The sequence below is a fragment of the Epinephelus lanceolatus genome, chromosome 8, assembly GCF_041903045.1.
Source record: "Epinephelus lanceolatus isolate andai-2023 chromosome 8, ASM4190304v1, whole genome shotgun sequence".
In the NCBI taxonomy this organism is placed as follows: Eukaryota; Metazoa; Chordata; class Actinopteri; order Perciformes; family Serranidae; genus Epinephelus; species Epinephelus lanceolatus.
In genome coordinates this window covers 19,713,624-19,741,143 of record NC_135741.1, presented here as the reverse complement: position 1 = coordinate 19,741,143, position 27,520 = coordinate 19,713,624, and the positions used below count along the sequence as shown (strand labels likewise).

At 39.2% G+C, this 27,520-nt stretch overlaps 1 protein-coding gene across 1 annotated transcript in view; it reads right to left on the bottom strand.

Annotated features, from left to right (window-relative positions):
* Nucleotides 1-27,520, bottom strand: part of opn7b (opsin 7, group member b) — a 133,087-nt gene that overhangs the window by 22,073 nt on the left and 83,494 nt on the right. Inside the window, exons 2-4 of the mRNA XM_033628178.2 lie at nucleotides 13,181-13,268; nucleotides 12,921-13,083; nucleotides 9,602-9,729 (exon numbers count right to left, since the gene is read on the bottom strand). Coding sequence (XP_033484069.1) covers nucleotides 9,602-9,729; nucleotides 12,921-13,083; nucleotides 13,181-13,268 — 379 coding nt within the window. The remainder of the gene's footprint in view (nucleotides 1-9,601; nucleotides 9,730-12,920; nucleotides 13,084-13,180; nucleotides 13,269-27,520) is intronic.

The window sequence follows — 27,520 nt, the reverse complement described above, 5'->3', positions numbered from 1 at the left end:
CACTGTTTTGAGCACAATTAGTGAAACTGGAGCCATGGATGGACTATTGCTTTTTTAAACAGTTGTACAGTATTGTGTGCCTGTGCACCAGGCTGGCACTGACACTTGTTAAATGCCAACAATGTTTTGTGGTGTTAATCTTTTTTTTATTTATTAGGGGGCCAAAGCACAAGTGTGTGGAGTCTTGCTGCTATTTTAATTTCATTGTTAGACATTTTAAAGATTTCTTGTGTTGATTTATTTTCTATTTATTAAGGGGCCAAAGTAGCCAAAGCAAACCAGCTATATTTTCTATTTAATGTTAATGTTCAAGTTTAAAGTTTGTTTATTTAACCCTGTTAACAATAAACAGGTCAGTTTCTCATACCAACTGTTGTGGATCATTCTAACTAACCCGATTATGTAGTTGTTCTTGTTAGAGTAATATCGCTTGATCAAACCTTTTCTAACATGACTGACAACAAAATAAGTGAATATGTATAATACGTGCTTGGATCGGATCGGTATCGGCCAAAACTCAAGGCTGTAATATCGGTATCGGATCGGAAGTGGAAAAAGCTGGATCGGGACATCCCTACCATTGCAATGGATTCAGAGTTTGCAGTGACGCCAATTATGTTCCGCCTCGTTAGTTCACCGCACAGACCGTTTAACCTGGCAACAACTGCAGCCGGCTCAAACGTGAATTCACTGAATGTAGAGTCTGTATATAGAGACTAGCATGAGCATAGATGCACAGTACAAGAACCCAGGCCTAAAGCTTATTTAGAAGCCCTACAGCTGAGGGAACAAATGATCTGAGGTATCTGCTTGATCTGGCCCTCTTAGGGAAGGTATATCTCTTTCCTGACAGCAAAAGTCGAAACTCAGCATAGAGAGGGTGATGTGGGTCTTCCAAGATGACCTTTGCCCTCTGAATGGCTCTTGCTTGATAAACACTGTCAAGCTGCTGCAAGCTAGTGCCAGGTGGCAAGGTTTAACGATGCTTCCCAGCCGATTTTTATTAGTGATGCTGAGGTTCCCATACCAGCAAATCACTGCAAAAGTTAAAATCGACTCAATAAAAGATGAATAGAACATTTGATGGCAGGTGTCAATCACTTTTCGGGTCAAGTGATCGAGGATAGAGGATAGATCATAGAGAAGTCGAGGAGGGATATTGGGATGAACCCAATGTGTCCGTCTCTCAATACTGTCCTCATCATCATATCACCCGCAACCATCTCAGCTACAACCATGAGTGCCCCTGGTCTAAGGTGTGGACATTGTTCCTTAATAAAAACCAGTTGAAGTGTTGGAAAAGGCGTACACATACAGTCAGGTCCATAATTATTTGGACAATGATACAGTTGTCATCATTTTGGCTCTGTACACCACCACAATGGGTTTTAAATGAAACAATGAATACCTGCTTAAAGTGCAGACTCTCAGCTTTCATTTAAGGCTTTTTTCAAAAATGTAGTATGAACCGTGTAGGAATGACAACCATTTCTTCACACAGTCCCCCAACTTTAAGGGCTCATAAGTATTTGGACAAACTAACATAATCATCAATTAAACAGTCAATTTTAATACTTGGTTGCAAATCCTTTACAGTCAATGACTGCCTGAAGTGTTGGACACATAGGCATCATCAGATGCTGGGTTTCTTCCCTGGTGATGCTCTGCCAGCCCTTTACTGCAGCCGTCTGCACTTCCTGCTTGTGTTTTGGGTGTTTTGCCCTCAGTTTTGGCTTCAGCAAGAGAAACGCATGCTCAGTTGGATTCAGGTCAGATGATATGACTTGACCATTGCAGAACATTCCACTTCTTTGCCTTAAAAATGTCTTTGGTTGCTTTTGCAATATGCTTCAGGTCAATGTCCATCTGCACTGTGAAGCATCGTCCAATGAGTTTTGAAGCATTTAATTGAATCTGAGCAGATAATGGTGCCCCAAACACTTCAGCTTTCATCCTGCTGCTCTTGTAAGCAAGACAAGACTTCACTAGAATAAATACAGAGGGTTTATCACAAGATGCAAACCATTGGTTAGCCTTAAAAATGGAAGGCCAAATTAGAGTTTGTCAAAAACCATCTAAAAAGCCTGTACAGTTGTGGAACAGCATACTATGGACAGATAAAACAAAGATCAACTACCAGAATGATGGGAAGACAAGAGAAGGAAGAAAGGAAGGAACTGCTCATGATCCAAAGCACACCACCTCATCAGTGAAGCATGGTGGAGGTACTGTTATGTCATGGCCATGTATGGCTGCCAGTGGAACTGGTTCTCTTGTATTTATTGATGATGTGACTGCTGACAAGAGCAGCAGGATGAAAGCTGAAGTGTTTGGGGCTACATTATCTGCTCAGATTCAACCAAATGCTTCAAAACTCATTGGACGATGCTTCACAGTGCAGATGGACATTGACCTGAAGCATACTGCAAAAGCAACCAAAGACATTTTTAAGGCAAAGAAGTGGAATGTTGTGCAATGGCCAAGTCATATCATCTGACCCGAATCCAATTGAGCATGCGTTTCTCTTGCTGAAGCCAAAACTGAGGGCAAAACACCCAAAACACAAGCAGGAAGTGCAGACGGCTGCAGTAAAGGGCTGGCAGAGCATCACCAGGGAAGAAACCCAGCATCTGATGATGCCTATGTGTCCAACACTTCAGGCAGTCATTGACTGTAAAGGATTTGCAACCAAGTATTAAAACTGACTGTTTAATTGATGATTATGTTAGTTTGTCCAAATACTTATGAGCCCTTAAAGTTGGGGGACTGTGTGAAGAAATGGTTGTCATTCCTACACGGTTCATACTACATTTTTGAAAAAAGCCTTAAATGAAAGCTGAGAGTCTGCACTTTAAGCAGGTATTCATTGTTTCATTTAAAACCCATTGTGGTGGTGTACAGAGCCAAAATGACGACAACTGTATCATTGTCCAAATAATTATGGACCTGACTGTAGTTTGTGTGCATACACACTGTTTCTGCATCTGGCCCTTACTGAGTATTCATTCATAGAGCATGTGAGTGAAGAGAGGTGATGATGATTCAATTATACACATTATCTGACATCTGATACCACTTTGTATGGATTGCCTTTTCAAGGTTTCTAAATTCATTATCATTGATGAATTATGGCTAAGTGGTGCTTTGACAAACGATCACATTTTCCAAGAAAGAAAAGATGGTTTAATGCGCAAATTAGGAGTGACTGAGTCCTGAAAAAAACTGAAATTGAATTAACCTTCTGCAAAAATGAATATAGAAACATAATGGGGATTTCTTCATAAAATCAAAGGTTTAATAATTTGTTTTCTAATAGTGTATTTAAAAAAAGACATGGACTCTAAATCCAATGTCGATGCTGCTTAAAGAGATTTAGACATGGGCAGTCATGTGAATAAATCCTCAATGGCTTCAGTGGCAAAAAGATTAATTGTTCTCATTAGCGATGTGCTGCTTGAGCAGTTTGCAGTCACCCCAATGCGTAGTGAAAGGAGTTCACATGCACAAGCACTGAAAGACTGGAGAGTTAATGTTAAGTGAAACTGCCTGATAACTAAAGTGGCTCAGACATCCACAGCTAAAATGTGGCCATAAGAAAGCACAGCATGCGTCACTGAGCTAAACACTAATTCTCCGCCTGCATAATCAATATATATTATATCATAATAGTCAGTGGGTCATATGTAAATGTTACAGAATGTAAATCACATTGCTTTCCATCTTCTCAGAGTCTTTTGTTTAAAGGGACACTTTACTTTCACAATGTTCATCTATGGGAAAAAGTCTTTTCTTTCAAAATGTTACTGGACTGAATGGATCAAATCCTGATAGTAAAACGAGTCATTTTTCGGGGTTGTGACACTCAAACAATGTATCCACTGATTCACAGACGTCTCTTTCGCAACATAAGTCTAAGTACAAAAATGTTGCTTAGTAACTAATGATCGAGTAAATAAGCAACTTGTTGGTAACATATTTGTAATATCTATTTAAAGGTGATGATATGTCACTGCTGTGTTCACAAAAAAAGAAAAAAGAATCAGTTCTTGCAGGTTTAAGATGCCACAAAATACCATGAATTATTGATCTTGGTAATTGGACCTTGACAACACACTCCCAACTCAGGGGCTGCATCCAAAATTCCATACTGACATGCTATTTACTAAGCTAAAAGAGTGTGTGAGATTTTTTAGTAGGTAAGAGAGCTCCTAACTAAGCCTAAAATATTTTAGCTGAGGAGTGATTTTGGAGGGTGCTCAGGACAGAAACTTTTACCTGAGTGAGGAGGTGTGGTTGACCCCGTTGCTAGATATGATACATTCTTTTAACTCTTTTTGATGTGATTGGTTGTCAGAAACACACCCTTTTGTGAGCCTGCCAATGAAATGAACTGTGAAAGTGATGTCATTGTTAGTGTCTTATCTTTGTGATTTTAAAATAGGGAGGAGGGAGAAGGAAAACATACAAAAATGAACTACTTATGATTATTTATTGAATATTTTGATATTTTGAATATTCTGTAAAATGTGTAGCCTTTGTAGATGCTTGTGTTATGGAGAGCTGCTTTGTGGAGGCACTTGTTGCTGGGCGCTTGTCCGTCTCTTTCTTTTTTTGAGCCATGCACAGTTCATATTCGGTAACGTGATTGTGCTCCAAGTGCAATGTTGATATTACCTTTGGTCACTGAAACAATTTTTCCGCAGTGTTGACATTGGATTTCTTTCTGTTTGGTGCTGTCTTCACGAAAGCCAAAATGTGTCCAAACGACAGAAATGGCAATAAACACCGACTTTCACCTGAGAGAACCATGTTTGCAAAAACCTGTTATTTTTTCCTGAACCTAACCATGTGTGTTTGTTGTTGAACAGGCATGAAAATGGGTCAGGAGTGAAAAAGGTGAGAAGGATACGAGACCCGGCACCTGCTAGGGGGTCCCAGGGTTATGCTCCTCGATTGTTTTTTTTGTGGAAAAATGAGCTTCCAAATGCTCATATCTGATTTCTTTAAGATTTACTCTAGTGGTGGTCACATGTAGAATTATAAGATTGCACAAAAACAAAAATATGAATGTATAATTAACGCAAATAAGGTATCTTTACATGTTCACATATGTTGTATAAGAGACGAGACCAGGGGCGGACTGAGACACAAATTCAGCCCGGGACATTCAGGGGCACTGGCCCACACACCAGCCCACACGTTTCTACCTATAATCCTCTATATGCTTGTACACACTACACAAATGCTGTCCTCAGAATCAACTGCATAAGAAAATCAGCAGTTATTGTTTAATTCCAGACTATAAAATAAATGCAATAATGAAGTGGCCACAAATGGCGATGTGCTTATTATTTAACTTAAAATAAGAGCATATGACTCTATCCTAATGCATCTAATTTTATGCACAATAAAATTGTCTGCCCTTTTAGTCAACTTATTACTACAACAAAAAAATCCCACTAAATACTACTAAAAAGTTTTTCCTCTGGCTAAAATGTAATGCATAGGAGGCTATGCCTTCACATTGCACCTTTCATATTTCTGGTCTTATCCTCCTCCTCATGACTGAGGTTAATCTGTCCCTCAGCTTCATTGTCCTTGGGACTGGGAGCACCACCTAACGTTAATTGCGTGCATCCACAGGAAAAAAACAAGCACATATTTTCTTTTAGTACACGTTTAAATTATAATGACCTAATGCAATACCTAGTAGGCTAGTTGGCCTCTTGAAACGGACACCTAGAAGAAATACGCAATTTGCCAAAGCTAAACTTGCACACTACACACTCATGAACGTTAGCTAACGTTAATACACCTGCTATGATGGCGCTGTCGCCTCCAGTTCCATCTCCGTCGTTAGCAACACCAGCAGCCTCGGCCCGTCAACCAATGCTGCGGCCAAACAGGTCGGTTATTTTGGAGCACTTTGCTTAATTCATGTTTTCTGTCTAACGGTCAAACTAGCCTGGTCTGCCATGAGTAATGACTGATGACTGCGGCTGAGCCAATCAGATTTCAAGAAAAATGAGAGCCTCTTTCGTATTGGAGCAGGTCGCTCTTATCTCCTCCTTCAAGCATCAAAACACAAGATTGACACCTACGTCCCCATCTTTTTTCTGTGGCTTTGCTCCACAGACCCACCCAAAAAAAAAAAAATGTTCTCATCGGATCTGCACGATTCACGTAGGTCACCTATTTTGTATTCAAAACGCCGAATTTCGCCGAAAGGTGAGTGATTTTCATGCCTGGTTGAAGGAAAAAAAAACCCATCAATTCCTCGTATGTGGACATGGAAAATCTATGACCAAATATCGATATGTAACGAGGTCGGAGTGAGAATGTGTTGTAAATGAACACACTCAGTGGGGAAAGTTTTAACAGAATTAAATAAAAAAAAAATTTTTACCAACATGGGCAAGTTTACGTCTGTTAGAGGTTCTGAATGTCGGTTCTGATTAATTGCCCAGCCCTAGCACCCATAAGTGGAGGCTGATATGTAAACAGTAATGAAAAACAATTAAGTAAAACGCACTTGTAATAATATAAAATATGTTTTCATAGGAGAAGTTATAATTGCTGAGAAATACGTGTACATCTACATTATAATGTGTTAAAACCCAATTATTATATGTTTGAATACTGCTGCTAAATACTACGTAGGCAAATATTAACTTTCATTAGTCGAAGCATAAATTGTTACAACCTGACTAATGTGACATGAATGACTTTCAAATGTTACTTAAGTTGCAGTCTTACAGTTTTTAAAGAGGCTATTTGTGGCTGCTGGGATATTAGCTAAAGAAACTCTCTGTTTCATGTGTTCAGTGATCATTTTACTTTGCTCCAACCCAAATTCCAGTCCATTACTAAACACTGACAGTATGGACATAACCAAAACATGCAGCCAGGAAAATACGCAATCCCAATAATTGGATGGTTTGTGAGTTTTCCAAACCTAAGACCCTGCAGGGGAATACATTAAACAGGGAAGGGAGTACATTAAAAGGCCTTGTAAACATCTTCTTATTTACATATCCTGCGGTTTAAAGAGGTTAAAGCATGGCCTTGAACATTAACATTATTGCAGCATGGCAAATTTCATTTTATAACAAGCCCTTGAGTTACAGGCACCTCTGCATTAATATTTCTCTTGAGATTCAAGGTTTTTGGCTTCAGGGGAGAAATGGAATGAAATCTTCTTTAAGTTAATCAATATAGGTAAACGCGTGGCCGTTTCTAGGATTTGAGAACATCTGAGGACAAGCCTGCAGGTTTTTGATTAACAAGCTTTATTTTGATGCTTTTTTATGCCCTCTGGCAACTTATTTACATTCACGGTACAGGTCTTAATAACTGAAAAACTGAAATGTGTACCTGAAAAAGTGTCTTATACTCAACTGTGAAATGTTATATTAAAAATACCAGAAGCTGTTAGTATCAGTATCAAGTAGAAAAAGAATATTTCACAACTGCTATCATTAAAAAGTTCTTGACTATAGTTGGAAAAACAGTAAAGTTTTTTGTGTTATTAGTGGTGGAATGTAACTAAGTACATTTTAAATACTGTAATTAAATACAGTTTTGAGGTATTGATAATTTACTTGAATATTTCCTTTTAATGCTACTTACTTCTACTTACTTCTTACTTCTGCTCCACTTCTACTTTACACTTTTTATTCCACTACATTGGCGGGCCTGTTCTCCGCCGTCTGATAGTCTGGGGACATTCCTTTTTAAAGTGTGTTTAACACACCGGAGAAAACGGCAACAAAGCAACACCTCTTGCATTTTTTGTGTGGAAATGTGCGCTCCCCCTTTTCTCATCCGCAAGGAAACAAACACACAGAGAGCTTGAAAATGGATGCCGAGAGATTTAACTCCGTTTTACCAAACATGTGCTCAGTCCACAAGATTGTGGAAATTAAGGACTTACAGCGACTTTGTTTAAAACTTTTAACACAGTCGGACTATGTTTACGAGCACAAGAGTTCAGTGAGCCACCGAAGGACCGTCCTGCCGATTTACTATTGGTTCTGCAACGTAGGGAGTTTTTTTTAAACTCTGAAATTGTATCCGCCCATCTAAACACAAAATCAGGGAGAAAGACATCAGTCTTTAGTTAAGCAAAGCGTCTAAAGACTAACTTGTGAGTCTAGGCCTGTCGAGGCCCCTGGGCCATATGTTTGACACCCCTCATGTAGCAGGTCACGCTGTTGCATTGTAGCTCAAAGTGTGAACACAGCGTTATTCTGAAATGAGCTACAATGAGTACTTTTACTTTTGGTACATTTAAGTATATTTTGATGTAATACTTTTACTTGAGATATTGTGATATTCTGAATGAAGTAGGGCTGAAACGATTCCTCGAGTAACTCGATTAATTTGATAACTAAAAGAAGCCTTGTGGCTTTGTTCAATCCAGTACAACTATACAGTCCGCTGTGTTTTGCATGGATGGCTGTTTCGCGCTAATGTTACTTTCCCTATTGATAGCCTCCACAGCTGTAACGTGGATGTGGCGCGGTTTGCAAAACGATGGAGGAAGAGGGACAAGATCTCATACTCATACACATACTCATACTTTGGACAGCTTTAAGCAAAGGGTTCCACCATGTTCAACTGAACAAGCAGCTGAGTTTACAGACAGCAGATGCATGATTTGATCAGTCACAACTGTTGAAGTGCACACTGCAGACAAATGTTTGTTTAAAAATGTTGAATTTTCAAAAAAGGAAACAGTTTGAAAAAAAATCTAATTTCAGAGACTTTTTATTATTTCCTCTTTTATATATTACTCTTGCCCTTAAATAAAGCTAAAGTAATGAAATGAAAACACACAGTATTTCCTATCCTACTAATCGATTAATTGCCAGAATAATCGATGCAATACCAAAAGAATTGATAGCTGCGGCCCTAGAATGAAGGACTTTTACTTGCAACAGATCATTTCTACACTGTAGTATTGATACTTGTAGTTATGTGAAAGATCTAAGCACTTCTTCCACCACTGTATGTTAACATTAGTTTACTAAAATATTAAATGAGTTTTCTTTCAGTCACACTCACACCAAATGTTCAGACACAGATCATGTGCAATGTACTGTGTCCACTGTTCACCTCTCCATCATGTGCTGCTGTCTGTCTGTCTGTCTGTCTGTCTCTCCACTTTGACTTTAAAAGTGTGTTCGTGGAAACAGACTTTTCACCTATAACAAAATGAATAAGTCATTCACTGTTTTACGTTGTTTTGGAGCCACAATGTAACATGAAGTAATGTTATGCACCTTGAGGTTTGTGAAATAAAAGGCCTGCAGTTAGTTTGACAGTCCATTATGTCACAAAGACTATCGCATGTTCACACACATTACTTATTAGTTGAGCTTCACATAAGCTTACATTCACAATTATTTTTGGGGCTACACTCAAAACATTCCCAGCAAAACATCCTGGGAACACTAATGGGCAAACCAGTCTTCTAGTTAATCAATAATAATAAATAATTGTCAGAATCCCTAAGTACATTCCTCTGCTTTAAAATAGGATGCTGTGACGATGGTATTTTTACATAGAATAATGAATTAAAGCATTGAGAGGGTCTTACCATAGTTTGGACAGCAGACCTTGAGCCAGCAGACAGAGGAGAGCACCGTGAGGTTGGTCAGACTGCACAGGCCAAACAAAACGCCACAGAAGGCATAGACTGTACAGGTCGTCTCATTAAATAGCCACCTGCATGGACAAAGAAACAGAGGAGAACATTTGTTACAGACTGATTTCTCTGAAAAAAACCTTTTAGTGAATTACACACAGTAGGTGAAACAGGTAACACATTTGATGGCCTTACCCTGGGTCATATATGGCTGCAGTGAGCAGTGATGCATTTTGACCCAATCATGACACAATCAGGGATGAAGCTGGAGACATATGAGACCATGTATTTCATTATTTCATTCAACCAGATACGAGACGTTAAGCTCTTCTTCTTTTGGACGACCCACTAGATTTTTTTCTAATTTTCAGATTTTCATTTCATCCTCTTCATTCATTTAATCAAGGGTATAGATTTGGAGTTAAAAGTCAAGGGATCACAATGAAATTAGTTTACAATAAAAAAAGTTTACATTCATACTGCACGGCACAAAATGCCTCTCATTTCAGCTGGAATTTAATTATGAATTAGATGTTGTTTTATTAACTTTAAAGTGAATTGCTATCATTTCTGTCAGATAATCTGCAAGGTTTGATGTGCCCCACATTTCAGAGGCAATTTATTTATTTTAGATGTTATTTTTGCGGTTAACTTTTGACTGAGTTGCTGTCATGTTCACATCCAAGTGTCTCTTACTTCAGCTGCATTTAAAATCCGATATGGTTGTTGAAGATTGTGATTAAAGGCTTCAAAGGGCTCTTAGTGCACACAATATATTTTTGGGACAATGTTTCAAATAATTAATAAAGTGTGCTAAATTTTGACTGTTTTCTGACTATTTCCCTTTTTTTTTTTTTTTAGACTAGTCGACTAGTCTTAATTCAAATTTTTGTTTAGTTGACAGGGAGATTATTCACCAGGAACATCCCTTTTACTACAAAGAGCACTGTCTTTTTCTGTCCTCTTTCATCGATAAGAAAGGGGACAGAAAAAAGAAAAAACACTGTGTGGCTCTTTTTATTGATCTTTCAAAAGCATTTGATACAGCGGATCATGCACTGCTCTCAAAAAGACTTTGTAGTCTTAAATTTGATGATAGGGCTTATAGTTACCTCAGTGACAGGCAGCAGTGTGTTTTCATGGGTAATATTAAATCTTAATTTGTGCAAACAGCAAAAGGTGTCCCGCACGGCTCAATTCTTGGGCCTGTTCCGTTTTCATTGTATACCAATGATATAACCTCAGCTGTTCTGGGTCTAATGTTCATCTTTATGCAGATGACACCATTTTGTACTGTACTGTGAATGATGCACACTCAGCCATAAATTCTCTCCAACACTGCTTTTCGGATATCCAAGCTGCACTCAATAATCAAACTGGTTCTGAATTCAGACAAATCTAGACTCACACAATCTCTACCAACAGTATTATAAATATTGAAAGGGTCACACAATATAAGTGGCTTGGTATTTGGTTAGATGAAAAGTTAACCTTTAAATATCATGTTTGCAAGGTAGTGACCTCTTCTCATCGAATGAAAATTGGATTCTTTTGTAGAAATAGATTCTCCTTTCTGCTGCATTGTAGAAAGATGCTTGTTGAGACAACTTTTTCATCAGTCTTTTATGATTATGGTGGTATTTTATAAATGCTGCCACTCTGAAGCCTCTGGACTCTATATCACTCTGTTTTAAGATTAATTACTGGGGATAGGTAAGACACCCATCATTGTAATGTGTATGCTAAGGTTAGGTGGCCCTCTCTCTGTGTAAGATGTGAAAGATACTGGGTTTTATTTATTTATTTATTTATTTATAAGGCTCTTATCTGATCAGTTCAATGCTTTCTTTTAATGTGGGTGTTTACCAAACTCAGTCTAGTGGATTACACTCCAGGTGCTGGCTGTTTTTAATGAACTTAGAAAATCCAGTTTTTCATATTGTGCACCTGCAACGTGGAACAACATGCAGAACATGTTAAACACTTCCTCATTTTTATCCTTAGGGCAATTCAGATCTTGCATTGAATATTTTACTTCTATGTGTTCCTGTTTTACCTGATTAATGTGTTCTATGTTTTAACATTTTAACAGTTTTTACTCATCACTGATGCTTTTATTGATTTATATATATTTTTTAAAATTTTTATTATGGTCTAATTGCGTTTTACTTCTTGTTGCCACTTTTTCTCTTTTGTGTGTGTCTCAGTGCTTTGACTTTATATTGTTTTACTCTGCTACATTGTAAATGAGGTCTCTACCTCAATGTATTTCTGAGTTAAAATAAAGGTTGAATGAATAAATAAATAAATGATGCTCAGTCAATAGTGTCTTGCCAGGACCATGTTAAATAGAATTAATGAAACTATAGAGAATTATTGCCTGAATCTGCTGAATCTTGGATTTGTCACTAATGAGCCCCCCAGAACTGGCAATTTTTTCTAAAAACCTTACTCAAATTGCCTGACCTACGGGTCAACCCACGGGACCCGTGGATTGTTGATCTAATGGTGCATAACTATTGCTTAGCTTCCGTGGTGGCACCCCTGTCTGCATCTCCAAATAGGGAGCATGCTGACTGCCATTTACTGTACGTAATACACTGATGATGGATAAGTACCTCACACTAGGGCTGCACAGTTAATTGAATTCAAATCACGATTTTGGCTTCCCACGGTTAAATGAACATGATTGGCTGTGATAATGATGTTTAAAATGTGTGCTCTGCTCATAGGAAACTCTGCTGTACATCAAATCAAGCATTTTCCAAACTAACAGCAGCCTCCACTTTGGGTAAGCTGTCCATGACGTGTGCATCCTGCAGCAGCAACTTGTAAAAAACTTTACTGACAGGCTAAACAAGATAATCTGTTCATCGACCGTCATCATCCAGAAATATTTCAGATTTAGGAGAGAAAAGTCATATGCAAAGAGACCATGAGACTTGTGTCTGTGCCGCAAAGAGAACACCACAATCTGCAGTTTGATGATTGCATGAAGGCCAACAAAAATAATGTTGCTAACATTATAGTACCATTAATCTCCTTCCTTGTCCAGCGTCAACCCAGACATCCATAATACTACTGCTGTACAACACATCACAGTACAGTGACGGCTGTAAAGAAAATAATACAAGCATTTCCTACCTTTCACTCTTTGTTAGTCTCCTTACCTCCTTTCCTTGTCCCTTAGGAAAATACTGACTGTGAAGATGGCAGAGCAACATAATAAATGAAAGGAGAAAGAGTGCAGAGAATTTGATTGACCACTCACATGTGCATGAAGGATGAGGGGATAGCCAGCGGGAACAGAGTTACGGTCATGCCCAGGTCACTGATGGCCAGGTTGACCACAAAAAACTCTGCTGGCTTCAGGGAGGACTTCTTTCTATAGGCCACAAACAGCAGGATCCCATTCCCCAACACCGACAGCACACCTAGGAGACAGAGTGGCAGGGTCTATTAGTGCTCTCTGAACACACTTTCCAACAAATAAAAGCTGTAAACAAGAGAAAAATAATTCACATCACTCACCAAAAATGGTGTAGACAGTTCCCATGAGAAAGTCATGGTCTTTAGATATTCTGGACACGAGCAGAAATGTTTCGGAGGCATTTCCCATCTGGTCCAAATGTTGAAAAGAACAGACAAACAAACGGGGAAAGAGACAGAGAGAAAATTTAACATTATTTCTACCTTCAGGCAATTTAAAAAAAACAACAAACAACTTTCTTTATTAACACAATGACTCCTCAGACAGGACTAAACACTTGTAAATCAGGCTGTTACCAAAGCCATGTTGCAATAATAAACACAGTTTAGCCTCATTAGTGCTGTTTTGAATAACAATGGCTTCCTATTATGTGAGCTATTGCATCTTTTTTTAAAGTCTTTACTACCACTATGATGTACATCTCTTACTCTCACTTAAAACGTCAGAAAACACATAATAACCTGCATCAAAACACGGCATGCCCCTCGTCACTTGTTAGCTCCTGTAAGTGGTGATATAGCAAACCAATGTCTCCACCTCCTTCTCTTGTTTATAATGTGGTAGCTACACAATCTCATCAAGGAGCAGAAAAGAAAACAGGCTGCTTATATGTACAAATTCAATACCATCCTTTACTTTCAAATTTGTCTCACTTGGAAACAGTTGGTCATTTGCATACACAGCATGACCCCCTCCCGGTACAGTATTCACTGAGGCCAAGACAAGTTGCTGAGTCAATCTTTTTTTAAAGGACCTCATGGGTGAAGATAACATGCAAATGTATTCATAACCTTTCTATTTACTCAGTGGTTTCACCTCACTTACATATTAAAGGGCACCAACAAAGGGTAGAGACCTGTTAAATCACCTGGGGTTACGAGGGGAGCTGCTTGTGGATAAATCCCTATTACCATAAACTCAGGAGATTATCTTCAAAGAGAACCACAGGTGAGGAAATTCATTAATGTTTTGCTACGCGCACTTTCTATTTGAATTTTATGTGGCCTTGGTGCATGTAACGCAGCTTGTAAGCAGATACAAGCAAACTCAAGTACTTGCCTGTATATACAGTTGGTTATTTTTCTGAAAATAAATTTGTCATACAGTACAGGCCAAAAGTTTGGACACACCTTCTCATTCAATGCGTTTTCTTTATTTTCATGACTATTTACATTGTAGATTCTCACTGAAGGCATCAAAACTATGAATGAACACGTGGAGTTATGTACTTAACAAAAAAAGGTGAAATAACTGAAAACATGTTTTATATTCTAGTTTCTTCAAAATAGCCACCCTTTGCTCTGATTACTGCTTTGCACACTCTTGGCATTCTCTACATGAGCTTCAAGAGGTAGTCACCTGAAATGGTTTCCACTTCACAGGTGTGCCTTATCAGGGTTAATTAGTGGAATTTCTTGCTTTATCAATGGGGTTGGGACCATCAGTTGTGTTGTGCAGAAGTCAGGTTAATACACAGCCGACAGCCCTATTGGACAACTGTTAAAATTCATATTATGGCAAGAACCAATCAGCTAACTAAAGAAAAACGAGTGGCCATCATTACTTTACGAAATGAAAGTCAGTCAGTCCGGAAAATTGCAAAAACTTTAAATGTGTCCCCAAGTGGAGTCGCAAAAAACATCAAGCGCTACAACGAAACTGGCACACATGAGGACCGACCCAGGAAAGGAAGACCAAGAGTCACCTCTGCTTCTGAGGATAAGTTCATCCGAGTCACCAGCCTCAGAAATCGCAAGTTAACAGCAGCTCAGATCAGAGACCAGATGAATGCCACGCAGAGTTCTAGCAGCAGACCCATCTCTAGAACAACTGTTAAGAGGAGACTGCGCCAATCAGGCCTTCATGGTCAAATAGCTGCTAGGAAACCACTGCTAAGGAGAGGCAACAAGCAGAAGAGATTTGTTTGGGCCAAGAAACACAAGGAATGGACATTAGACCAGTGGAAATCTGTGCTTTGGTCTGATGAGTCCAAATTTGAGATCTCTGGTTCCAACCGCCGTGTCTTTGTGAGACGCAGAAAAGATGAACGGATGGATTCCACATGCCTGGTTCCCACTGTGAAGCATGGAGGAGGAGGTGTGATGGTGTGGGGGTGTTTTGCTGGTGACACTGTTGGGGATTTATTCAAAATTGAAGGCACACTGAACCAGCATGGCTACCACAGCATCCTGCAGCGACATACCATCCCATCCGGTTTGCGTTTAGTTGGACGATCATTTATTTTTCAACAGGACAATGACCCCAAACACACCTCCAGGCTGTGTAAGGGCTATTTGACCAAGAAGGAGAGTGATGGAGTGCTGCGGCAGATGACCTGGCCTCCACAGTCACCGGACCTGAACCCAATCGAGATGGTTTGGGGTGAGCTGGACCGCAGAGTGAAGGCAAAGGGGCCAACAAGTGCTAAACACCTCTGGGAACTCCTTCAAGACTGTTGGAAAAGCATTTCAGGTGACTACCTCTTGAAGCTCATGGAGAGAATGCCAAGAGTGTGCAAAGCAGTAATCAGAGCAAAGGGTGGCTATTTTGAAGAAACTAGAATATAAAACATGTTTTCAGTTATTTCACCTTTTTTTGTTAAGTACATAACTCCACATGTGTTCATTCATAGTTTTGATGCCTTCAGTGAGAATCTACAATGTAAATAGTCATGAAAATAAAGAAAACGCATTGAATGAGAAGGTGTGTCCAAACTTTTGGCCTGTACTGTACTGAGCCACTATGAAGTCCCGTCTTTACGCTGCCTTGGCATTTTTACACAGAACCAAACGCAAGCAGCATTGTGCCGTCCCAGTGTGTGATTTTAGACAGCATCCTGGGAATGGAAGAGGTGTGACCGGCGTGATGTGTAGCACAACAGTGTCTGCATTTAGTGTGACATCTAACATACACATCAGCAGGGCTTTATAAACAATAACAATGTGCAATTATGATCATTTACCATCCTTATTAAATAGCAGCTGATTTCGTCCTCTGCTCAGAGGGTAAGGAGCTTCCAGACCTCATTGTTTTTCCAGTTTGTGGACATTTTCGACTTCTGTTCTTTGTCTTTGAGTTAGCTGCTCACCGCTATTATCTGCTATTTAAATCTCCTGGTAAAGGGTCGCACACATAAAACGTCAAACCTGTCCAATACATGGTCCTGTCCTGCCAGCTGTCCCTTTGAAACAGATGGTGATTCAGTGCTGTAACTACCTCCGCTGCCAGCTTAAAGACAATTTACCGTAAAACTTAAGCTGATAGCCCGCGCTATTATCCTTTCACACAAAACTGCTGCTCAGCAAAGAAATATGAAATACGATCAAATTGTTTATTTAAACTAGTATGAATATTACTTGTATAAAAATAAGGCTTCAAATAACATATCAATTATGAATCATTCATTTGATCTAGCTCCGACAGAAAGAGCATCAGAGAGAGGGTTATGACACTCGAGGATTATGGCACCCAGCATACCAACACAAACCCACTTTATCCTGTTAAAACAATACTCACAACTTGGATTAATTTTCATTAAAAAAACACAACCTTTGATTCTTTTGATCTGCGAACCCTTACTGAATAAAGAAATATGAATAACTTACAGGGTAATCGAGGAGTGAACACATAATTTGAGGTAGCCAACAGAGGTGGGTAGAGTAGCCAAATATTGTACTCAAGTAAGAGTACTGATACTTTAGAACAATATTACTCAAGTAAAAGTAAAAAGTAGTCATCCAAATAATTACTTGAGTAAGAGTAAAAGAGTATTTGGTGAAAAAACTACTCAAGTACTGAGTAACTGTTGAGTAACGTCTGATTTATTTGGAAAATAAGAACATGAACGTAATCAATCAATCAATAAAAAATAATGATCTTTACAAACATAACATAAATCACACAAGAAACACAAATATATTCTTATATATACTGTACATATATATACATATATATATATATATTTATATATATATGTAATTATGTACTCAGAGGTGGGTAGAGTAGCCAAATATTGTACTCAAGTAAGAGTATTGTTGCTTTAAAACAATATAACTCAAGTAAAAGTAAAAAGTATTTTGCATTAAAACTACTCTGAAAAGTACAATTTATCCAAAAAGTTACTCAAATAAATGTAACTGAGTAAATGTAACTAGTTACTACCCACCTCTGGTAACCGACAACCCAGTTTTATACATCTGAAAAATTTTTATTAAAAAAAAAAAAAAAAAAAAAGAAAGAAAAAAAAAAAGAAAGAAAGAAAGAAATGGACTGCTTGGCATCCAGACCAGGTGTCTCAGTGAGACTAGTCTCGCCACCAGACAATCAGAGATCTCCTCCTTCTGATAATCTGGGGACACTCCTTTCTAAAGTGTGTTTAACACACCAGCGAAAACGGCTGGCAACAAAGCAACACCTCTTGCATTTTTGAAAAGGACACGCCTTCTAGGAAATGTGCGCTCCCCCTTTTCTCATCCGCAAGGAAACAAGCACACAGAGAGCTTGAAAATGGATGCCGAGAGATTTAACTCCGTTTTATCAAACGTGTTCTCATCCATGAAGAAAATATTTTTTCCAGCTGATGTCTTAGTTACAACATGATTGAGCTAACTGGAGTAGTTTCATATTGTATCCAACAACGGGAGGCTTTTAACAGATGACGTCCTGATGTTAGCTTTGCTGCTGCTGTTAGCTGTCCCTGTCAGCTGCAGCCACTGATGCTTTCTAGACATCGTGATTTCCCAAAACTGAATAAATACCATACATAGCAACACAAAACTGCTTTGCTAGCTCAATCATGTTGTAACTAAGATATCCGCTGGAAGAAATATTTTTTTCACGGACCGTTTAATGAGTTATTACCTATTACAGACACTGCTAACAGCTAAGAAATAGTAATGTTTGTTCACTCATTGTGTTTATAGACTTTACAAACATCGCATTAGTCTAAACGGTGATAGAGTGATGTGAAAAATGTGATATATAGGCTATATATATAGCTAAAAGCTCTGCTAGTTTTCTACCCGGAAGTATTTGTAAACAACAGGGCAATTCCCTCTAACGTTATAGTCCGGCCGGACGGATGAGTCATGGCCTTGTAAAAGATTATGTTTGTTTCTTTTAGTTGGCGAGAATGTGTCGCCGCAAACGCGACAAACATCCACTAACTTTGACGGCGTTTTCTGCGAGCACGGCTGAGCCATTTTGTACCGCTACACGTGTTTCTAGTGGGACTATGTTTACAATCACAAGAGCTCAGCGAGCCACCGAAGGACCGCCCTGCAGATTTACTATTGGTTCTGCAATGTAGGGAGTTTTTTTAACTCTGAAATTGTATCCGTCCATCTAAACACAAAATCAGGGAGAAAGTCATCAGTCTTTAGTTAAGCAAAGCGTCTAAAGACTGACTTGTGAGTCTAAATTGAGACGGGCGTTTATTTGTCAAAATGTGCAGCCACACCAGGCTAGTAAAGGGGACTGGGCGTTTTATTGAAGTTTTACGGTAACTCTGTTGCACAATTCCATTATTGTACCTGTTATACAGTGTGTCAAGGCAGATTCATATTTTATCAGCGCTGCCCCCAGTTCATAAACAGTGATTAGTATTCAAATCATTTGCTTAAGTAAAAGTAGTACAAAATACTACATTACAAATTAAAGTCCTGAATTTAAAATTCTACTAAAGTAAAAGTGAAGAAAATTGTCAGCAAAATATAAAGTAACATTATTCAGAATGGCCTCTGTCATGCATGCGCTGATGCGTTAACATGTAAGCGGTACTACAATGTCGTAATTGGTTGAGGCGGAGCTAAATACTTGATATATTTTTAAGTAATTTAATACCTCATCACATTATATAACTTGATCATTTGGTTTATGTGAAAAACCATAATCTGTAAAGTAACTAGAAACTATGTGAAATAAATGCTGTAAAAAGAACGATATTTGCCTCTGAAATGTAGTGCAGTAGAAGTATAACAAAGCATAAAATAAAAATAGTTACTTTGTGATTGGACCCAAATACAGTACTAGAGTAAATGTACTTAATTACTTTCTACCAATGGTGGGACCATAGCTGACATTAAGTAAACAACCATCAAAATGTGACATAAGAATCATTAAGGTACAGTGTTTTTTTAAGGATGCTGCTAGGGATACACAGTGTATATTAGGCAGATAAATTATCAGACGATAATGGGACATTTTTATGATTATGCATTATTCCTCTAATAAAAATTATAGCCAATAAATAGCGCCAATAACACAAAGCCAGACTGCTTTCATTGACTTACCGAGGGTAGCATTTACACATCTGGTCTGAGTTGAGTGTTAATGTGTGAGGTGAATTGATAGTGCATCGCTATTCTACTTGGTAGCTGTGGGCTAGTCTATTATGAAAATCTCCCTCTTTTTCACAGCCTAATGTTGGCAGGTATGGAAAAGTCAGAACTGTCAGATTGATTTGGTTAGGTCAGTATTAAATAATAATATAATATTAAATCAGCCATATTTTCTCACTGCATCTTAGCTTTTTTTACCCTCAGGTGTACAAAAACCACAGGTAATACACTTCTTTTTAAAATACAAAAATCAGGTATCGCATTGGTTATCGGCCATGAGAAGCAGGTAAGTATCGGTTAAAAAAAATATCCATATCGATGCATCCTTAGATCCTGCATTAGCTGGAAAAAAACAAGTGCTCCTGATGGCATCTGTAACACAATAACCACTCTAAACATATACGACAATTAAGTTGAATTACATAAGCTCCCCATAAATGCCAAGCCAGGAGAAGTGTAATACATATTTCAAGAATGAACAATGCACAAACGACAGCTTTATACTTAGAGCCAGCCACTCTTCATTAGTGTAAACGCCTCCTCACTTTGCTTTTCTACTGCCATTGTGACTACGGAAAAAGCCCCTTATTTCCATATAACAGTCTGGTATACTCTTCTTAAGCAATGTCATTATAAAGCAAAACTACAACACACTTCAAATACTCCTAATATCTTGTGTAGGCTGTAAGTTCATCCAGCTTGTTGGCCTAAATCTCACATTTCCCCTGATAAACCAGGGGGATGCTCAAGTAATCTGCTTCTTTTTCTCATCTCACACAAGTTTGTTGCCCTTTCAGTATCTAAGTAGCTCCAGAGAGATATCTCATATATATATATATATATATATATATATATATATATATATATATATATATATACAGTACAGGCCAAAAGTTTGGACACACCTTCTCATTCAATGCGTTTTCTTTATTTTCATGACTATTTACATTGTAGATTCTCACTGAAGGCATCAAAACTATGAATGAACAAATGTGGAGTTATGTACTTAACAAAAAAAGGTGAAATAACTGAAAACATGTTTTATATTCTAGTTTCTTCAAAATAGCCACCCTTTGCTCTGATTACTGCTTTGCACACTCTTGGCATTCTCTCCATGAGCTTCAAGAGGTAGTCACCTGAAATGGTTTCCACTTCACAGGTGTGCCTTATCAGGGTTAATTAGTGGAATTTCTTGCTTTATCAATGGGGTTGGGACCATCAGTTGTGTTGTGCAGAAGTCAGGTTAATACACAGCCGACAGCCCTATTGGACAACTGTTAAAATTCATATTATGGCAAGAACCAATCAGCTAACTAAAGAAAAACGAGTGGCCATCATTACTTTAAGAAATGAAGGTCAGTCAGTCCGGAAAATTGCAAAAACTTTAAATGTGTCCCCAAGTGGAGTCGCAAAAACCATCAAGCGCTACAACGAAACTGGCACACATGAGGACCGACCCAGGAAAGGAAGACCAAGAGTCACCTCTGCTTCTGAGGATAAGTTCATCCGAGTCACCAGCCTCAAAAATCGCAAGTTAACAGCAGCTCAGATCAGAGACCAGATGAATGCCACACAGAGTTCTAGCAGCAGACCCATCTCTAGAACAACTGTTAAGAGGAGACTGCGCCAATCAGGCCTTCATGGTCAAATAGCTGCTAGGAAACCACTGCTAAGGAGAGGCAACAAGCAGAAGAGATTTGTTTGGGCCAAGAAACACAAGGAATGGACATTAGACCAGTGGAAATCTGTGCTTTGGTCTGATGAGTCCAAATTTGACATCTTTGGTTCCAACCGCCGTGTCTTTGTGAGACGCAGAAAAGGTGAACGGATGGATTCCACATGCCTGGTTCCCACTGTGAAGCATGGAGGAGGAGGTGTGATGGTGTGGGGGTGTTTTGCTGGTGACACTGTTGGGGATTTATTCAAAATTGAAGGCACACTGAACCAGCATGGCTACCACAGCATCCTGCAGCGACATGCCATCCCATCCGATTTGCGTTTAGTTGGACGATCATTTATTTTTCAACAGGACAATGACCCCAAACACACCTCCAGGCTGTGTAAGGGCTATTTGACCAAGAAGGAGAGTGATGGAGTGCTGCGGCAGATGACCTGGCCTCCACAGTCACCGGACCTGAACCCAATCGAGATGGTTTGGGGTGAGCTGGACCGCAGAGTGAAGGCAAAGGGGCCAACAAGTGCTAAACACCTCTGGGAACTCCTTCAAGACTGTTGGAAAAGCATTTCAGGTGACTACCTCTTGAAGCTCATGGAGAGAATGCCAAGAGTGTGCAAAGCAGTAATCAGAGCAAAGGGTGGCTATTTTGAAGAAACTAGAATATAAAACATGTTTTCAGTTATTTCACCTTTTTTTGTTAAGTACATAACTCCACATGTGTTCATTCATAGTTTTGATGCCTTCAGTGAGAATCTACAATGTAAATAGTCATGAAAATAAAGAAAACGCATTGAATGAGAAGGTGTGTCCAAACTTTTGGCCTGTACTGTATATATATTTAAAATTAAAAGAAAATATTATTTCACTTTTTCCCCAATGTGTTCCTGAAAGTAAAATTAAGATTCCCAAAGATAAAAGATTGAAAGTGTGGCAGCTTTTGATAAATGATGCAGGAAATGAGTTCCTGCACTTTGAGACTTCACTCTGTATGCAGTTGGGAGAGGAGTATGGATCCAGGCTGGATTTCCTTCAGGGTTTTTCTACACCTTAATGACTCTAAACATTTTTATTCAGACCACATAAAAGCTGGATTGTCGGCAAGTCTTTTCTAAACTTCTACAAATGCTAAAATCACTCACCTACAACAGAGGATGAACCCAAATAAAGCAGATCTGTGGCCACCTGCTGAGGACCAAACACAGCCAACTGTCCAGTGCCCTCTGTGAGCTCCTCAACTGTTCCCTGGCAGAACATTCAGTCCCTACAACATGGAAATCCTCTACTATCTGTCCAGTACCCGAAAAAAGCAGTCCCACCTGTGATAATGACTACTGTCTCGTAGCTTTAACTTCTCTGGTAATGACAAGCTTTGAGAGGCTTGTTCTCGGCCTGTAACAAAAGGAGGTAGGCGTGCACACAGAGCCGGTTCAGTTTGCATATAAACAACACAGGGGGGTTGATGATCTGTTTGGACACTGCTGCATGGTGCTTATATCTACCTTGAGAAACCCAAGGCATATGTTAGAATAGGCTTTGTGGACTTCTCAAGTGCTGTCTACACAGTGCAACACCACCTAAACTCTCGAAATGGACATCAAATCGCATCTGATGCTCTGGGTCCTTTCATGTCTGACAGGTAGACACCAAGTGGTCAGAATCAACCAATTCAGGTCTACACAAACTATCTCCACTGGTGTCCCAGAGAGCTCTGTAATCTCTGTGCTCCTCACTTTGAATACTGATAACTGCAGAAGCACACACACTGGACACATTCTCAGAGTGGTATAGAGGATCTCAATGCCTCTAAGACCAAGAAGTCGGTCACTGATTTTCATAATGGAAAGCTTACCGTCCCATACTGAAGACATACAAATACCTCAGCACCACAGTGGCCCACTAGCTCACTTTGAAACAGTGAAATCATCTTCTCCAAACATCAACAACACCTCTTCTTTCTTAGGAAACTCCATAAATCCAGGTGCAACCATAAGTCTTACTACCTTTCTAGAGGTGCTTCATTAAATCCATCATTATCTTCAATGTAGCAGCATGTTTTGGTGCTTGGAGCAACATCCACCTCCATCTTCTTGACAAAATCATCACAATGGACTGGACCAACAACCACTAAGTAGCATCTACAGCAGATGGACTAAAGAAATAGCCTCGGATACCACAACCAATACAGCCACCTACTTTCAGGCCTCAGATACAAGTCACTTCCATTCAAAACAACAAACACACTTAAACCCACTGGTGGACATCTTAAACTGTTTTAATCTGCCCCTTTATGTCTTTTACACAAATTAAGTGACTAACACATAAATTAAAATGTTTTGAATGAAGGAAATATATCTTCATGCAGACATTTCTATAAGTTTCCTGGCTCTACCTCAGCGTCTTTATGTCTTTCCATACGTTTATGATTACTGATGGGGATTGTATTCCATACTGGGACTCCATCTGACGTGAGCATCATGTTATTACATCTGTTTTCCCTTCGTATCACAGTTCTTAACTTGAAGGACAAGCTTAATCCAGCATATTTTACACTCTCTGATTCTCCAAATACATGATCTACTGAGCTTATGAAACCATTTTAAATCAAATGCAGTGACTTAACATGACATGGTGATAAATTGGGGAAACAAGACTTCTCTTTTGTATAAAACTTTTACCACATATGCCGTATTACTCTTCTGCAGCAGACTTTGACGTGTAAAATCAGCGGAGTTCTCCTTTAAATAAAAAAAAAAAAAAAAAAAAAAAAAAAACACATTTGGGAGACACAGGGATTTCTTGAAGAATCTTAAAGAAGCATCTGTCAACTAGAATTACCGCCTCACAGTTGTATGCCTCCAGGTTTCTCTTACAAATCCATGTCTGTGAAAACATGGATGCTTCACACATATTTTCCTCCCCAATAACACAGAAGGTCGGTACAATCAGCACAGTTTCAAGGTGGACACCCAAGATAAGTGTCATCAATTCAGTATCTGACCAAATGTCTCCCCTTCTGTTTCTGAGATATGAGGTTGAGTAATGACCAGAAAAGTGTTTTATGCAGAACATTATGATGTCACAGTGAAGCTGACCTTTGACCTTTGGGATATTAGGTGTCATCACTTCATTATTTTAGCCTATTAGACATTTTTGTGAAGTTTAGTTGTAATTAAGACACGAATTCTTGAGCTATGGCCAAAAACATGTTCTGTGAGGTCACACTGACCTTGACCATGACCTTTGACCATCGACCACAAAATTCTAATCAGTTCTTTTTCTTCAGTCAAGTGGATGTTTGTGTCAAATTTGAAGAAATTCCCGGGATGTGTTCTTGAGATACTGCATTCATGAGAATGAGACAGACGCAAGGTCACACTGACCATGACCTTTGATCACCAAAATCCAACCAGGTTATTGTTGAGACACACATGAATTCTTAAGTTATGGCCAAAAACATGTTTTGTGAGGTCACACTGACCTTGACCTTTGACCACAAAATTCTAATCAGTTCTTTTTCTTCAGTCCAAGTAAACATTTGCGCCAGAGTTGAAGAAATTCTCTCAAGGTGTTCTTGAGATATCGCAAATAAAGATTAAAATTATTACCATCAGTCATCATGCAATTAATTAATCCTATTGAGCTAACGGGGGAAAACGAACTACTGACCAAATTACAAGGTGTGAACAAAACAATAATATAAACAATACAATAATAATAAAAAAACAAAATTAATCAATTTGAGATCTAACCAATTGAAATTTTCCAAAAGGTTATCCAAGACAGACAGACTTTGTTGCATGTGAAGGACGTCTCTCCGAGATGGTACCTCCATTTGGGCCAAACTCAAAAGAGAGTGCGCCTCTCACCGAGGTTTGTGCGCAGAGGCCTTCAAACGATCAGGCCAGTGGAAGTGTCATACAAAGGGGTCCTCCTTCCCATTCCTGTAGCCGGTACTCGATAATCTCAGGGTTTATCTGTCGCCTTTAGGTCAGGAACGAGGCCACTGAGCAGAGATTACCATGTATCTTTTGCAATACTCTAAAAAGTACTTCTGTTATTAACAGATAATTTGTGCTTTAGGCTATGTAAGGACCAACGGCCGCAACCAGACACTGGACAGAGAATCTAGCCGCACTGACTCTCTGAGGGCTACGGGCCCTCTAGCATAGTCCATGCTACAAAGTCCAGATCAGAGGACGTGCGGTTGCCATCGGGAAGTTCTCAGTTACACCTCAGCCCATTTCAAAGTCATACCTGTCGAACAAGGAAGCCACCTTGCTTCACAAGACGGACAACCCAAATATGTAATGCCTCCGGCCATGGCTGTCGCCGGCACAGGGGGCATAAAAACTGATAGATTTATACTGCACTTTAATACTGTGTCTGCCCGCCAGTCTGGTTATTTACATTATTGCTCACATCCCCCTTTCCTGTGTGCTCTCCTCTCAGCAGTGTCAGGGGTACAAGGGGAAAGACTGGATTAACCGTCTGTCTGAGAGGATGAAGTTGAGAGAGAGAGGCAGAGGCAGGAGGAGCCCTTGGTCACCACCATTGGTCTGAGAGGGGAAAATACAGAGTGAGGGGAAGTCATAAAATGACTGTCAGCCTGTAGCTGAATGGTGGAATTGGGGCTAATCATTGTAGAGGACATCTGTGACAATTTAAGCTTTGCTGTCATACAAATGGAACTTAGAGTCTACACACACACAGCGACATATAATGACACACACATACAGTACAAACAGAAAGAGAGGGCAATATTGTCGAGGAGAGCGAAGGAGAGTGAGACTATTGTAAAAGAATGGGAGGCTGTAACGAACAAACGAGGACGAGTGAAGGATGAGGGAAATCTTATAACTGAAGCTGTCAGAGAGACGGGATTGAAAGCAGAATGATGGAGATTACTCATGAGACGAATGGGACAAAGGGACAATGTCAAAATTCTGTGAAACTGAAAACATCCACCCTGCACACACTTATCATTGAACACCCTTGAGAAATGCAGAGCGACTGAGCGAGGAGGATACCACCGAGTGTATTTTCTGCTGCACATATTTTGCAAACAGATGGATTGACATTAACACATACACTGATCCCTTAAGTCTCCGGTACTACAGTAGATGTGTTTCCCCTAAAAATTCCAACTACACACCACATTCACTGTCAGATGAATCCTCTTTGACGACAAAAGCAGCTGTCTCCGTATTTCTCCTCCTCCTCCTTCTCAGTGTTTGCGGAGCATTTTGTAAATGACAGAGAGCAGCGATGGAATAAAACTGGCAAAACACCCACATTTTAATTTACAGGACTCCAGCTGGCAGTTGTGGTGTTTGGCAGCAGTTGTTGACTCACAAAAAGAACTGTTATCAGTCACTTATCATAAACCTCGATTCACAGAAAAACAAATCAGATCACTGAGGTTCTGTTCGCCATTAAGAACCAAACAAATGAAATTGCATTTATTCGAGCTGCCTGTTCACCAATACTGTCCAAAAAACAAAGAACCCAACTTATTTATGCACTAATTTGTTTCTAAATTTGATTATTTAACTTAGTAAATGGTACTTATGCATCACATGAAATTCAATATACTGTACATCATCATATTTCTGTGCTTACCAGTTGGCTGTCACGGACTGTAAAGCTCTGGTCAAAGATAAACACCGTTACCTGAATATTCATGACTCAAACCCAAAATGAATCTGTCTCTGAAAAAATAAATTACTGCCAATAAACCTGCTGAATGTATTTTGGAGTAAATGCAGTGGCTGTCTTCATTACATTTCCCTGCAACCCTTTTTCCAAGTAGTTTTCTGAGTAACGTTTTGTTCAATCCAAGTACAGACCACAGGGCATAGATGCTGCAGACCAGAGTTCATGTCCTCCATCTATGGTTGGGTTTAGAATACTGAAATATGTTTAATAGTTTAGAAACAACAACAGCCACATGTCCTACGCTTTGAAGCAACAGTAAGTAACATTTATTAAAACTGGAGCGCTCAGAGAGTGCAGACCTCCGCCAAGCAGCTCGGATTTCCCGCCATTTTATGATTTTATCCACGTCGATTCAACCGATCACCACCAAAATTTTATCACGTGTTCCTTGTCCCATTATTAACCTTTCCTGAAAATTTAATCAAAATCCATTCAGAATTTTTTGCGTTATTTTGCAGACAAACGCCGGTGAAAACATAACCTCCTTGGCGGAGGTAGCAATTAATGCAAAAAAAAAAAAAAAAAAAAAAATCTATGAAAAAAAAAAATGTTCCTATGACTCCTCGCAGTGCTCCTAATGGCCTGAATGAAAACAACCAATCAGAGCCAGAAGAAGTCTCTAATAGAGCTGTGAATTCAACCCAGTCCCA